This window comes from Protomyctophum bolini, assembly GCF_963924005.1.
Source record: "Protomyctophum bolini genome assembly, chromosome: 18".
Taxonomy (NCBI): Eukaryota; Metazoa; Chordata; class Actinopteri; order Myctophiformes; family Myctophidae; genus Protomyctophum; species Protomyctophum bolini.
Window position 1 is genome coordinate 14321005 of NC_137879.1, and position 15529 is coordinate 14336533.

Consider the following 15529-nt stretch of genomic DNA (forward strand, 5'->3'; position numbering starts at 1 on the left):
TTGCCACCCGTCTGTGTATTTGATCACTTCAATAGCTTTTTCTTTTTAGGTCCTCTTTAAAGATTCTGCATAAACACGTAGGCAATGCATGCAATCAATCATGCACACTACTGTAGTTACAGTATTAAGTGTATATAAGCATTACAGGTGGTGGTGTGTTTGTTCATGTGTGCAAAGAATTGTAGGCTACACACAAGCATGAAGGACAATTTTGCCAGACAGTTGACGTTGCTATCCTTAATTTGGATGTCCCCTGATGGTTAAGTGGGCACACTGAAGATAACGACACCAAGGGCTCATTAACGTCACATCAGACATTTCTGCGGAGGAACTCTTCTTTCCAAGCCTAGCATTTTCTTGCCTTGTGGAGATGTCTGCACAGTGGCACACACACACACACACACACACACACACACACACACACACACACACACACACAGTCACACACAGTCACACACACACAAACTCTGGACTAGCCTGATAAGACCAAAGCCTTACCAATTGGCCCCAGCAAATGTCAAGCTTCAGCCATCTCAGTATACAGATAGGAAACAGGTTGGAGAGTGCATGTAAATTTCCAGCAGCACATTTGCATACGCTGGAGATAACCTGCAGTAAAACTAGTCTCCAGTCGACGGGTAATATTTCAAATCCCCATTCCTGTAAATGATGAAAAAGAGGTACCAGACAGACAAATGGGTGTACCTCCTCTGCCAAGTCCAAGTCAATGAAGCGACTTAAAACATTCAAGTGGTCCTGCTTAGCTGGGGAGCATTGCATCCATTGGAACACTTGTTCTTTTGTCCATTTCCTGAAAAGTAACAGCTTTGTACGAAGTTTCCGCCCAATATTGACAATAATGCTTCTTGTGAGTTGGATCCTAATCATTTGTGTCTTGTCTCACATATCTCCCCCCTCTCTGCCCTAGATTTCCTGTCTCTCTACACCAGTGGTTCTCAACCTGGGGGTCGCGACCCCTCGGGGGGGTCCCCAAATTATTTTCGGGGGTCCCCAAATTATTGGAAAAAAATGAAAAAAAAGTTTTTATTATTATTATTAACTGACTGTCTGGAAAATGGAAATTTAGAGTTTACACATTTAGTGCATGCATAAACTTTCCTTATTGATTATATCTGTTTTTTATATCTGGTTATCTGTTATTTTTTATTTAGGATGTATTTTCTCTATTATTAAGGTTATTGTAGCGGTCAATTTGTATTGGTGGTGGGGAGGGGGGAGGGGGTCGCGAGACATGGCCAAAGCATTTTCGGGGGTCCCCAGCCAAAAACAGCCTGCTCTACACTCTCCGATCAAAAAAGAAAGTTCAGATTGTGATGATGTTTCATCCCAAATGAAAACAATTGCAGAATAGTCTGTCCTGTCGGGCAGTACGTCACCATCAAAAGCAGGCTTCCCAGAGGAGGTATTTTTGTCTCTCACCGTCCCTGCTTTGCAAAGACAATGCCTGCCAGGAGAATGTCCTTTATACCTTCATGTGTTTCCATATCTGAGGCACAAAACGTGTCCGAGAACAATTTTACTTTTTTTAGTCACTATTGTGTGGCAGCTGGCATGAATAGCAGTGAGTAGCAGCACCTCCTTTTTGGGAAAGAAAGAAACAAGCACGCACGGCACACGCACACACACACACACACACACACACACACACACACACACACACACAGCCACACAACCCCAAAGCCACACATGTACAGTACTGTAGTGTACACAACCTCACACTATCATCATCACCCCCCTGAATAAATCTTTAAGACACCCTATAACTGTGAAGTCGTGCTTCCATGAATGGAGCTTACAGTAGCATACAGAGAAGTCTGACTGCCTTTTACTTCTGTTTCTTCTGTCACAGTCTGAGTGGGAGTGTGGGTGTGTCTGAACCACCTGCATTCTATCCCCTGCAATCATGCCCACAGTATTTAAGTCTCAGTCTCTCTGCAATCCTTGCCAGATTGTTTTGTGACATTTGCATTCTACTGTTTTGATTTTTTTGCCTGCCCCTTGGCCTGTTTTTGAAGTGACTTTTTGTGTCTGCATCTTGAGTCCTTTCCACGTGTGCCTGACATCTTCTTGTTATCATCCTGGAATGCTGATCATACAACCAACAATATTTTACTTTGCCCTAGGTTGGCTCCCTGTATCAATAATGCAATATAGAAATACTCTGACAAGTAAAAGTGTGGAATTCAACATTTACTTGAGTAAAAGTATTGGTATCAAAATGTAGTACCAAAAGTTGAAAGTATTATTATGCAGAATGTCTCATTTCAAGTTTTCAAATGTAGACATCTTTAGAAATTTGACACAATTGGGAGCTTTTAGATCGGCTATTTTCAAATTGGCTGAAGTGGTTCATTTAGGCCTATGTGTTGTAATAATAAAATAATAAAATCTACAAAGTAGCTAATGTTTTCAAATAATAATTGGATCCGAGATGTATAGTAGAAGTAGAAGTAAAACTACTGGGAATCGCAAATACTCAAGTAAAGCAGTGGTTCCCAAAATGGTCCTTGAGGGAGTTCCAAGGGGGTACCCAGAGTTACATTAACATTGATGAATTGGGCATCCCAGAGATGTAAATGACATTAAATGGGGGTATGTAGACTAATATGCATGTCAAACTGGGGGTCCTTGCAATTAAGGTTGAGAATCACTCTTTTCAAATGGGGGTCCTCGGGCTAATTAGTGTCAATTTGGGGGTCCTTGACATGAAAAAGTTTGGGAACCACTGAAGTAAAGTACAAATACCTAACATTGTAATTAAGTACAGTACTTAAGTAAATGTACTTAGTTACTTTCCACCATTGCTGATCATACAACCAACAATATTTGATGTGTGTTTGTTGTCCAAATGACCATTTTTAAAACGGGTTAAGCATAACGTGTTCACTACACATACTGTACAAGGGGAGATATTGACTCAACTTGAGATGTAATTGTTTCCAAAACAGCATGACTGATTAGTTAATTAAAGAAGTTTGGAATCACAGCTTGTGCTGTGTTGCTGACTGTCATCCATCTGCCACATGATGTGTGTGATGTGTGATGCCACATCACAGTTCTGTCAAAATCACATGTTTGCTGTATATTTGAGTTATAAACAAGATTGTTGTTAATGTGAGAAGATAAATGCTGGTGCTCATGCTGGTGGCTCTATACGATGTTCTGTTGAGTTTCAGCATTGAAGCCATTTCTTGCCGAGCGAGCTGCATTTGCCTTCGATAATGTGACATGAAGTCTCTAATTTGACGTTTGCTCATGCTACCACGAGGCGAAAACAGGCTGTACTTGTGTTTGGCTGCCCTGCAGCTCTGGTGACCTCTGAGGAACTCGGGGTGCTCTAACATAACATGAGAGTATGCAGACCTGCTTTCTTTCCTTCCTCTTTTTTCCTGAACTGAACTTATCATATAACACCTCAATCAACAGATGGAACAGTAATTACTCAATTTAACGCAGCTTCAGTCTGTATTTTGGCATAATTGTTTTGACATTCAGTTTCTGAATGTAAAAACTATATTTCTTTTTTCAGAATTAAATTTATGAATTTTCATATTTATTGAGAGCAATATGACTCATCATTGTTCCTTTCTGCAGACTCGCGTGACTTCTGGTGTCAAACCAACTAAGAGACTTAATCAAAGCAATCCGTAGAGGATAAATTATGCTCAATATATTTCATAATATCAAAGCATATACTCTCCACCACACCAGCAAACTTTATTTGTTGTTACAGTATGTGCCTGGAAGCTACATCCCTGTCTCTGACACTCATGTCACCGTCTCGGAGGATCCTAATTTGCCCTGGATCACTTCCCAGCACTCATCTGAGCTCTGCCATGATATGTTCTAACGCCTGTCTCTTCTCTCGCGCTTGCCATCTCTCTGCATCTTCAACGTGTGGTCTCCACACCCATTAAAAGAGAGCAGGGGGAAAAACATGGATTGTGAGATGCAATTATCTCTCCGAGTCATTTGGCATTTAAACACAGCTGTGCACGCCTCTCCTTGCATTTCCTTCGGCTCTCATCGTCTCTGCTTTGATTGGCCCTTGTAGTTCAGTTGAGTCATCACCTTTAGCTGTGCAAAAGAAGGGGTTTCAGCAGCAGTTCATTGGATGATCACAGCATAATGATTAACAACCAAATAACAGGAATGACATTTTAACCAAGTGGTCTGAGAGCTCAATGCTAAAAACCAAAAACGTTTTATTACCAACAGTCATGGACAAGCACAGAATATAAAACAAAACATTATATTGCCTATAAGCCCTCGTCTGCTCATTGTCAAACATCACGTCATTTCCTTCTCAGCGCAGTCACTGGACATACATTGGAAATCACAATCTGTGCATGAACATGCATGCAGCAGAAATACAGCATAGATGGCGCTTGTGAAATCAGAGATCTAAAACATTACAAGAAAAGCCCCCCCCCCCCCCCCCCACACACAAAATAACATCTAAAGACATCAATATACAAATAGCTGTGCAATTATTACACAATTAGAAGGATTATCTGTAGTGCGGGATAGACACAGCTTCGACTGCAATTGCACGCAACATCAAATTTACAACATACACTAACAATATGCCAAATACATTTGTGATATTAATGACACCATTTTTGACTCATCACACTGTGACACGAGACATTTTGTGACATCAGACTGTCATCTACAGTATAATCACAATCTCATTCATGACTGAATGTTTGATAAATTAGCGTTGCATGTGGCAAACAACCCCCCGCCCCCAAGCATTAAAGCACAACATGTTGTCGTACACAGACCATGAGAGAAGTTAATTGTGTGATGCATGTAACAAAGAACTATGCAGTTGTGTGACCGTCGAGTTTCCCAGACTTTGAAAACAGGAGCTCAAAAATGACATATGCTCTTCAGCACTGTCAAAATTGCAACCACACCTTCCCATGACATATCGTGACACCTGTCACTTTCATGTTGCAAGTGTACTTCACGTCAGTAGCATAGGCACCCAGCATCACAATGGAAAAGACGGATGAAAAAGGAATGACACCATGGGCTTGTGGTATAGACAGTAACCAATAACCACACATCCATGGCCCTAATTATTACTGTACCCTTTTTTTTTACCAACTCTAAACAATGGAGATATTTGTGAAATATCTGTGGATAGGGGCAGCATCAACCTTACTGTACTGTATGTGTGAAGCAAAATGAACATCAGCCACCTGTGGTGGTGGCCTTTCACCCCTGTGCCCCTGTTTCCGACTGGCCTTCAGTCGGCATAGAGGATAAACCCTGAGAATGTGCTGTATTTGTTGCTGTTGCCTCCGTGAGCCTTGCCACCGTCCAGTTTAATGAAGACCTCATCGCCCGCATCCAAATGAAGGATGGCACTGTTGCTGGCATAGTCATAACTCTGGTCCTGATCCTGGGCAATGGCACTGGCTCTGACCTGGAATAAGACAATGCAAGGGAAAAGAGAGAGAGAGAGAGCGGATAAGTGTAAGGTGAAGAAACTGGCGTTTAAAACAGAATTGGCCTTTTTCTTTTTGTTATATTACATAATATATAGTATTACATCTGGATTAAGAAGGCAGTTGAACAAATCTTCTTACACAATGTTAATGGCAATCTGGCAGAAACAATAACATCAAAGTAAATGATTTGCTGATTTACTTGTCAGTGGCCTGCAGTGGCAGTAACTATCATTACTTGCAAACATATTTACGCTGAATAAAAATGTGTCAAATCTTTCATCCCACCCGCCACCCCTCCCCAGTGTTTAATGGTCTGCTCTTCCTTTAACATGACATAAGGGGAAGTGCTGAGAATCCCATGTGTCCTTAATACAGTGTGTCATTGTGTCAACGCAGGTTTAAATATAAAATTAAAGTGTCGTTAAATCCAGAGTGAAGTGACAAAACCCCTCTCATATGTGTCTGCGATGGCACAAAAATGAGCTTAGCTCAGACAGCTAAACACCAAAGGACATATAAGACGCTTTTTAAGCCTGAAATAATAATCATTATGTAATGGTAAGGGTTGCCATTCTGTAACTTCACCAGCGAAGTGGTGTTTAAGTGCCTGCCACCCAACTAGTTTTCATACATACATTCATAGCAAAAAATAAAGACAGAAAAGGCAGTACAGGGCCCTAATTAGTGCTAGCTGAGTGAGATTGGAGTGCATGTAAAGTTATCCTCAGGGTTCGAGAAGAGAAACTCAGCTACTGCTGACAGTCTGATGATGGGTGTGAGAGGGATGAGGGCATCTCATGTCTTCACCTTCTCTGCCCCCTTCTCTTCTTTCCATTTGTTCAGCATCCCTATAGTGACCCTGCCCTCCACTCATTCTATCTGTTTGTTCAGCATCCCTATAGTGACCCTACCCTCCACCCATTCTATCTGTTTGTTCAGCATCCCTATAGTGACCCTACCCTCCACCCATTCTATCTGTTTGTTCAGCATCCCTATAGTGACCCTACCCTCCACCCATTCTATCTGTTTGTTCAGCATCCCTATAGTGACCCTGCCCTCCACCCATTCTATCTGTTTGTTCAGCATCCCTATAGTGACCCTGCCCTCCACCCATTCTATCTGTTTGTTCAGCATCCCTATAGTGACCCTGCCCTCCACCCACCCATTCTCTCTCTTAACAATGTAAGCCGGTATTGCAGTGCAGGTGGTCAGAATTTACTTTTTTACTGTGCAACACAATGGTACTTATCAAATACCTTTTCTCAGTTACTGGTAAATGCTGCTTCACGCGAGCAGTTTGTATTCCCAACAGGTACAGGTATACAAACAACTATATTTATGATGCCATGCAGATTTCCAATGCCATTTCAGAGACGTGGATTAAAGTGCTTGCAGGGAAGTGTCTAGGCTCAAAATTGCTGTGGTCTTTGATCAATGTTGGCACCCAGGGCTTAAAACACATTAGAAGATTATGATTATCCATGAACATGGGAAATATCACAATTCGGTATTATAAGGCTGGAGTTTGACTGGTAGCCGGATAACGCTTTGAGCATCATGCTTGGACATGACTGCACCTCGGGCTGTGTTTTGATGAGTGCAGAGTTGAGATAGCGCTGTAATGTATGTCATTCACTTCACGGCATACACCGCTGGATGTGTAATAAGCAAAAATACACGAACTGGCAGCTTGCCACTGTGCATTGTCATTACAGCCGACTGCAACACCAGACCAAAATCATGATACACATGAATGCATGACCAGCTATTATAGACTGTCAGCCAGCTGCACACGCTATAGTCCCTGAACATCTCCATTTGAGTTCATTCCAGTACATCATTCAGGGCTCAACAATAAGAAGTTCTATATTGTGATATTTTGCAGGATTGAATTATACTAAACTAAAAGCCAGTTCTCTATTTATTTAACTGTCTAATGTATTCAGGTGATAGTGTGATGGGTAAGGTATATCAAAGAATAAAACCGGCTATACTCACAATGCCGTTCTTGATCAGGTCAGCCCACATGCTGGTGCCATCCCCTCCCCTCATGAGCACGTTGTAGATGAAGAAGTAGGTACCGGGGATCTTGCAGGTGAACTTGCCCGTTGTGCCTTCAAAATTATCCCCGATGTTGGTCACCACGTCGTCGAAACGTAAAATATCGTAACCTTCTTGTGGGTTCCGCAGTCCCGCATAAAAAGCCACGCGGGGCGTGGTGTTGTACGTGGTGGTGCTGACTTCCCCTTTCCCCCCTACTGTCCTGACTATGTCCCCGCTATCTCCCGCCGGTCCCTTGGGCCCCGGTGGGCCGGGCTCTCCGGGTGGCCCCGGAGGTCCAGGCTTGCCCGAGCGTCCCGGTTTACCCTGTGGCCCATGAGCACTGTAGGTGGGCAGTGGGGGGCCAACACTGGGGTCATTCGGGGCGTCTCCCGCGTTGTCCGTCTGAAGGCCCGCCGTAGCGAGATCCGTGCCTATTTGTGCGCCCGTCACCCCCATACTGGGGAAGGGGTCACACACCATGCGGCAAGTACCCAGCATCTCATAGTGGCCGGCGCTGTCCTCGGGACCACCGCTGCCCACGGAACTCACCAGCACAGGGATAAGGATGACCAGGACCAGGACCAACATGACCCCCACAGCGGCTGCTACCAGGGTCTTCCTCCCGATACTCAGCCGTGGACGGGTCTGCGCTGCCAGTGTGGAGTTCTCTGGGGTGGAAATGGTGACTGCTGGGAGAAACGCACCGCGACCACCTGGCTCAAAACAAAGGCACGCCGAGGATTCCCCCCCCCCAGAGACAACACACAGAGAGAGATGTGGATGGAGTATGTGTGTGTGGGAGATTGAGTGAGCCAGTGAGTGAGTGACAGAGCTGTGTTGGAGCCAGAGAGAGAGAGAGAGAGAGAGAGAGAGAGAGAGAGAGAGAGAGAGAGAGCGCAAAGGAGGAGAAAGTGATCACAGGGAAAGAGAGAGAAACAGAGGGAGATCAAGAGGGAGGGGGCAAGACAGTCGGGTGGAAAGAAGGAAGAGAAGCATAAGGGGAGGAAAGAGTGAGCAACATGTGCGCTCACGCTAAGCGTTCTTTCTAAGCATGCAAGTCAGGGCTGGGGAGGGCACTCTCTCATCCTGTCAGGGCTGGGGAGGGCACTCTCTCATCCTGTCAGGGCTGGGGAGGGCACTCTCTCATCCTGTCAGGGCTGGGGAGGGCACTCTCTCATCCTGAGTGTAGGGCTGGGGAGGGCACTCTCTCATCCTGAGTGTAGGGCTGGGGAGGGCACTCTCTCATCCTGAGTGTAGGGCTGGGGAGGGCACTCTCTCATCCTGAGTGTAGGGCTGGGGAGGGCACTCTCTCATCCTGAGTGTTGAAAATAGTGAAAATGATATAGAGCAGAAGAGAGAAGATGAGAGAGAGAGAGGGGGGAGAGGGAGAGGGAGAGGGAGCAAGGACAATAGGACATAACTAAGGGTTTCATCTTCATGTTCATAGACCTGTTTTGGAGCTCCTTGCTTGTCTGTGATGATAAAGTGAAAATAAAGAAATAAATGAATAAAACCAGATGGTACAGTTATATCTGTATTTTTTTTTTAAACACACACTTTGTAGTTTTTCAAACTTGTCTCAGTATGCGTCCTCATTAATGCTCAGTATAGATGGTACTATTTTTGTCTTAATGCTCTGTGACTCAGAGGTGGGCTGTGGATAATATCGCACCTGCACACGACTCCCTCACATAGAGTCAGATTACTCGAGTGATGTCACTCAGGTCGTTTTCGGATGCTTTTCACCTCTCACTACGTATATGCAGATACAGAGCATTTATACACATGATACATACACACCAGTTAACAGATTCTGACATCAAAGTGTCCCTTTAAGAAACCTGGGAACATCCACAATGCATGAACTAATGTAGCCTACTACTCTTTGCCTGTTGTGTGAAGCTATAGGCATTGGTTGGATACATCAACAACATATATAGTCTCTGAAAAGCAAACCCTTTAACTTTCAATGTATGCAGTATGTTAGACATGTCTAAACAATCAGTTGAAAATAAGTAGACTGAAATGTTCCCAGACAGTGCCACGTTTCAAATGGGAAGTTCAGATCACAGAAACACGCATTGGGCAACCTTTCACTTAATAATCAAAGGTTTACGGTAATAAGACCCTCACACATATAATAAACGTGTGCCAAAGACTGAATCTTGCTGAAGCAGACTTCATGTCCTTCATGTAACTGGTCGCTTCTGAACTTTATTACTCTCTCTCTCTGTTGATGAAGAAAAGTTACGAAACCGTCTAGCCGAGCGTCTCACCAAAAATAAATCAACTGCCCACACAGAGCTCTATCTCTGTCTCAAGCTACTGTACAGTACACTACTATATATACCCACTCACCATATTGGAAAAGAGGGATGGAGAAAGGGCATTATGGATTCACTGTATAAATACATTCAAGACTTGTGTGGTCCCAGAGTAGGCCAAAACCCTCTGAACCCCCTGAACTCTTGCCACGCCGTTCTTGCCTTGCCATGCCACGGCGTAAAAATAGTAGATAGTTACATTTTTCAGTTGGAATTGCGATGTGTTGCCCTCTCAACCGGACCATCTAGCCACCCTCAGTCAAGATTGCCAGTTAAAAAAACAAACTACTGGTGTTGTGTGTACCAGGAGGAATTGACAAGGACAACTGCTGTCATAAAAAATACCTAGAGAATACATGGAAAAATAAATAAAAATCAAACACGCAAGCGCTGCACGTGTGACAGACCCGGCCTGTATACCTGTGCTGTCTCGCTGGTTGAATATCGACCAATAAGCAAACGCCCCTCTGGAGAGAGAGAGAGGCAGAGAGCTACGTGCCGACGTCAGAGCCTGGGCCTCGTTACCTACTCAATCAGCTGGGATGCGCAAACACCTGTGTTCACCTGCAGGTGAAGCCAGCAGTATGAAAGGAAGAACTCTCAGTCAGATCCACTCTCCAGAGGCGAGGCGAGGCTGCAGGCAAACACGTTGGGCGGTAAGGCAGACAACCACTTATTTCACATTAACACTCAGGCAACCTACCGGGCGTGCGCTACCTGGCAGAATAGCGCACACAACAATCCGGACAAAACAAGTGAAATTCTTCCCCAGTAGACAGCCTACGGCGGAGGAGTACTCAAGTACAGGCTGGGTAGAAATACTTTATGTTGACCACCTACCATTGAATGCTTTCCCCTGAAAAAAGAAAGAAAGAAATTAATTTCTGATTTAAAATTCTGTTCAATAAATGCCTGTGGAATAGGCAAACATGGTGAAATCCAGACAACGCGCACCCCCCCACCGTTGTCAGATATCACCGGCTCTGACCACACCACACTTTAAACATCAGATTCACATCACTGGATTAATTATGCCTTCACACGCTTTACGGGTTTTTGTGAATTTAGTGGACCCTCCATGTGGTCCTAAAAGATTCTCAATCTTACTTAAGGGTGGACGAGTGATGGTTCTGTTGAGTGACGAGCTCGGAGAACAAGATGACACCAGGCAGTATCACATCAAAAGTTCTGGAGTTTATTCCACACACATAGTAGGCTATAGGGACAATATACAGTATTGGACAGATGACGTGACCCGAAGATATGGGAGATGGTGAAGAACAGAATGAGTAGGAATAGAGCATGTTGTATCATTGTGCACTGACGTCAGTCTGTCTGATAAAGCAGTTGATGGTCATGGCGTTAAGTGTCTAAGTATGTGCTTACGCACATGAGAGTGATTCAACACATGTATGTACTGTACTTGGTCAAGCAGATAAAGGTCAGTCTAATCATGTTTACATGTTTATTAATGCAACTCAAAATCATTGTCAAGATGCAAACAGCCTTTTCTTCGCTAAGAAGTCGACGAGTGTGAGTCAGAGACGGGGAACGATGTGAAGAGGATTGTTCACAATGATGAAAGTGCAACCGAAGGATAAAGAAAAGTGGTGATTTGAAGAAGAGCAATCACAGGCCATATTAGAGAGTAGAGACCAATAACTGCTGATATTAGAGACTGAACAAGAAGGTGCTCACATAGAAATACTACTGTATGTAGTACTATGTACTGTATGCAGTCTTATTTTTATAGTATACTGTATAATCCGCTATCAATCTGTCTTGATGGCCAAGATATTCTGATCAGTCAGTCAGTATTCACCTCAAAATGTGAAGATTGTCATAAATTGTTATATTTAGGCCAATATTTTAATAGCATACATTAAAATAAAGATAATTGTGAATGCATAAAATATGAATATACTATACTATACTATATTAACTTTCCATCAAAGCAAGCTGCATTGTGTCTAATTTTATAATATCCAATGTGCCTGTAGTTATTATCCTTTGTATGGAGGTTTCATTGAGACATAATGGTACTGACCACAGTGACCAGTGACCAATATGTGTGCATGTGCCAGCTGTCCGTGTTGTTTCCTTTCCTTCCTTTCTAAAGCATTTACAGAAACATCCACTTGAAAAGAAAAAGTAGGATTTCAGACTGCACCCAACCGTTTATGAGAAACATTTCAAAAATATATGAATTGCTGTAATCTTAAACCTGACTACAAATTGTGTCTACAAAGATTACAGTATAAAAACACACAGACCTAGCTCGGCTGCTGTTGAAAAACTGTGTAAAGTGCTTTACACAAGTTCAAGAATAAATGAGTTTGCATACCAGTTACTGCTCCCAGATATATCTTTTACTTAAAGTGGTAACATTTCGAGCAGTGACGTTTACTGCATGTAAGCCAACATGTATACACTATTTCACATCTTGTTTGTGTATACATAACATAGCTCTCACAAAACCACGTTGTTTTGAAGCGAAAAGGCCTTAAATTGCATAGCAAAATATAGGCTAAGGCCCTTATTTATCAACACGGTGTACTGTACACCCGGTGTACACCAGGTGTACACCGTGTTGATAAATATAGGCTAACTGAATGTACAATTATATAATTACTTTATTATCCAGAGTGACTTATCAGTGCAATATCAGAGTAAGCAGAGCATGCTCTCTAGTCACCATCACCAAAGAAAAAAGTGAATTCTCACATAAGTAGAGTAAGAAGACACTAAGGCCCTCATTTATCAATTGAGTGTAAAATCTGCCACAGATTCGAGTGTAGGTTTAGTAGTACACCCACGTCGCCACGGCATTTATAAGTGATCTCAAACAGCTGATCCTTCCTTAATTTCGTTCCGACGTTAATAAATGTGATGGCTGAAATCTATCTGGCACACACTCGTTTTTGCGACATGAACAACTGCAATACGATCTGGAAGACTGGAAACCATGGTTACAAGAAAAATAAGTTTCCCTCGCTTAATTCCCTTGCTGCCCCCTCTCTCATACACACACAGACGCATGCACGCACACGCAACTTGCAAGCAATTAACTGTCACTGTGTGTTGTTAGTTGTAAATACAATTATTAAAATGTTTATTAATTTAATATACAACAAGATTAGTGAACGAAAACCTGAACCTGTGATTATGTGAAGCATTAATTAAATAACATTGCTCACGTCATTGGAATGAGTTTGGATACGCACAGCCCGTGACAAATGCTGTTTTGCAAATAGCTGCATCTCCTTCTCCGCTCCTGTTCTGTCTGTCTCTGTCACTGTCGTGACCTGCATGCACGTTTATGACATTACTGTATATTAGACTGCATGCCTCGCAGCCTAAAGCTTATGTGGTACTGGTGGTAGGCTGTATGGTGGAGGTCCGTGAATTAAGTTGGCACCCTGTGATTCTCCATATTGTTGTAATATACAACATGATATTACGTATGTGTAGATATGTGTATGAGTGCCTATGCTGTGTACTTGTATTGCCTGAACTGTAACATACTTTCTAGTTAGCCACTGAAGACATCTCAGAGAGCAAGGTCAACTTGCTGCTAGCGGATTGTTATGTCTCAGTGCCACGTCATGGGGACACAAGGATCCAGAGCTATATATGAGTGTCCCGTTAATATCGTTCTCCCGGGCCCGTCGATCGCCGCCGTACCACAGGAATAATTCAGATGGATTATCACACACCACCCAGCCTGCACACACACTACCGGTCTGCCAGATCCGGACGAGGGTCCAGTAACTAGATAATACAACACATATGACGAAAAAAATAAAAAAGATGCAGTTCCCTGCACTTTGCTGCCTCGGCACTGTCGGCATGTCACATTTAGTGGCATTCGAGTGCGTCAGGTTTATCCTTAATTAAAAGGACGAGACGTAAAGCGAGAAAGACATGGCTGTAGATTGCAGTTGCCGTTGGTTGGTAGACTTGACCATGGCTGCATAGCCTCGGTACCATGAGGCTTTACTTATCTGCGAAAAGAAAAGCTAAAGCTGCAGCACTGCAAATGCCTCTCGATCCATGCTTTACATGCTGCTTAGCTATATTGGGCAACATATTAAGAGCGGAGCCATCAATGGCAAGTATAACTATCATTTGTTGCAATAAATGGTTAAATACACTGTATTTTAGGGCACGTGTTTAAGTTTACACACCTGGAAGCTGCCTATAGGAAAACATATCATATAGGCATGTTTCTCTAACCTCCAGTCTCCCAGTGTGTGTGTGTGTGTGTGTGTGTGTGTGTGTGTGTGTGTGTGTGTGTGTGTGTGTGTGTGTGTGTGTGTGTGTGTGTGTGTGTGTGTGTGTGTGTGTGTGTGTGTGTGTGTGTGTGTGTGTGTGTGTGTGTGTGTGTGTGTGTGTGTGTGTGTGACAGGTTCACCACGTTGACCAAGTGTCAATAGCCTGTTGTCAGGTAACGGGGTCAATCCTCTCGCCAGCCATATGTCCTGTAGAGCGTCCTTGAGCAAGACACTGAACGCTACTAAACCCTGCTCAGTTATTGTTACTGTAGTTGCTAACTGAATATCGGCTAAATGTCGAAAATGCTAAGCTTGTGTCTATTGAGATGATGTGTTCTGGGGACACAATATTATGTGTCCAAACTGCAACCTAATTTATTCTTTTGTCTGTCACTTTCCAGAAACCGTTTAATGAGGATTGTGTGCACAAATAGTACCTGTATTTAGGCCAGATGCTGGATATCAAGAAAGACAGGAATCAAACAAAATGTTAAAACATAAGCACACTGGGTTATTATGTTCACATTCCAAAAACAACTAATCAAAGTGACACCTTTAAAAAAAAAAAGCACTGATATTATGGAATGCTCAAACTCAACATAGTTCCACGGAATGAGTTCCACTGCACTCAGAGTAAAACAATGCTCATTGGCTCCAAAGCATGTATACAAACAGAGACACGGACATGTTATCTCTGGTTCCTGGGAGCAGAGAGGGGTGTTGTGTCATTGTCTGCAGGGACTCTGAGACAGAGAGAGGAAGAGCCAAGGGTGGTTGAGTCAATGCCACTGTCACGGCCCTGACAGAGATGACGAGGACAGAGTGGGCAGGAGACTTGCACTTTGCTGTGGGCATAGAACACTACTGTCCTGTGGCTTTGGACAACTGACCCTTGAAGTCTTAAAGATGCACTGATGGAAGCGTGATGCACGTATGGCCTGGCTTGAAGTGGCTATTTTAATTGGATGTTTTGTCCTTTTAATTAATCGGTGAGCCAGGCTATATAGCCTCGGGGAGGATTAATGTAATGTGTGAAGCTGTGCTGATTTGTCAACTTTAGAAGAAATTTAATTAAATCAAGCACAGGTAATCCAACTCGTCCGTTTTATTAGCATACCTATTGGCATTCGTAGAGTCGTATGAATATTTAATAAATACTATGTGTCACCAGTGGGGTCTCATCACACATCAGACTGAGTTAAGCATTCCTGAAGGAACGCATAAGACAATCTGGAGCACTGCCTTGAAGGAGTATGCTCCTGAAATATGGAGCAAACTGACAAAAGATGTTAGATAAGCAGTCAAAAACAGTCAAAAACATTGAATGTGAAACATGCAATATAAATCATGTTTCTATTATTATGTTATGCGTAACTGCGTTCTTTGAACATTTTGGAAAATGACA

At 43.1% G+C, this 15529-nt stretch overlaps 1 protein-coding gene across 1 annotated transcript; it reads right to left on the reverse strand.

Moving 5' to 3' along the window:
• Positions 1-5278: 5278 nt before the first annotated feature.
• Positions 5279-8232, reverse strand: c1ql1l (complement component 1, q subcomponent-like 1-like; the record flags this gene model as incomplete). The annotated part of the gene is made up of 2 exons (XM_080788729.1): positions 7482-8232; positions 5279-5458 (listed from the first exon to the last, which is right to left on the reverse strand). The coding sequence occupies exons 1-2, from the start codon at positions 8112-8114 to the stop codon at positions 5279-5281; spliced, it is 813 nt and encodes a 270-aa protein (XP_080644855.1). The 5' UTR covers positions 8115-8232.
• Between the last annotated feature and the right edge of the window lie 7297 nt (positions 8233-15529).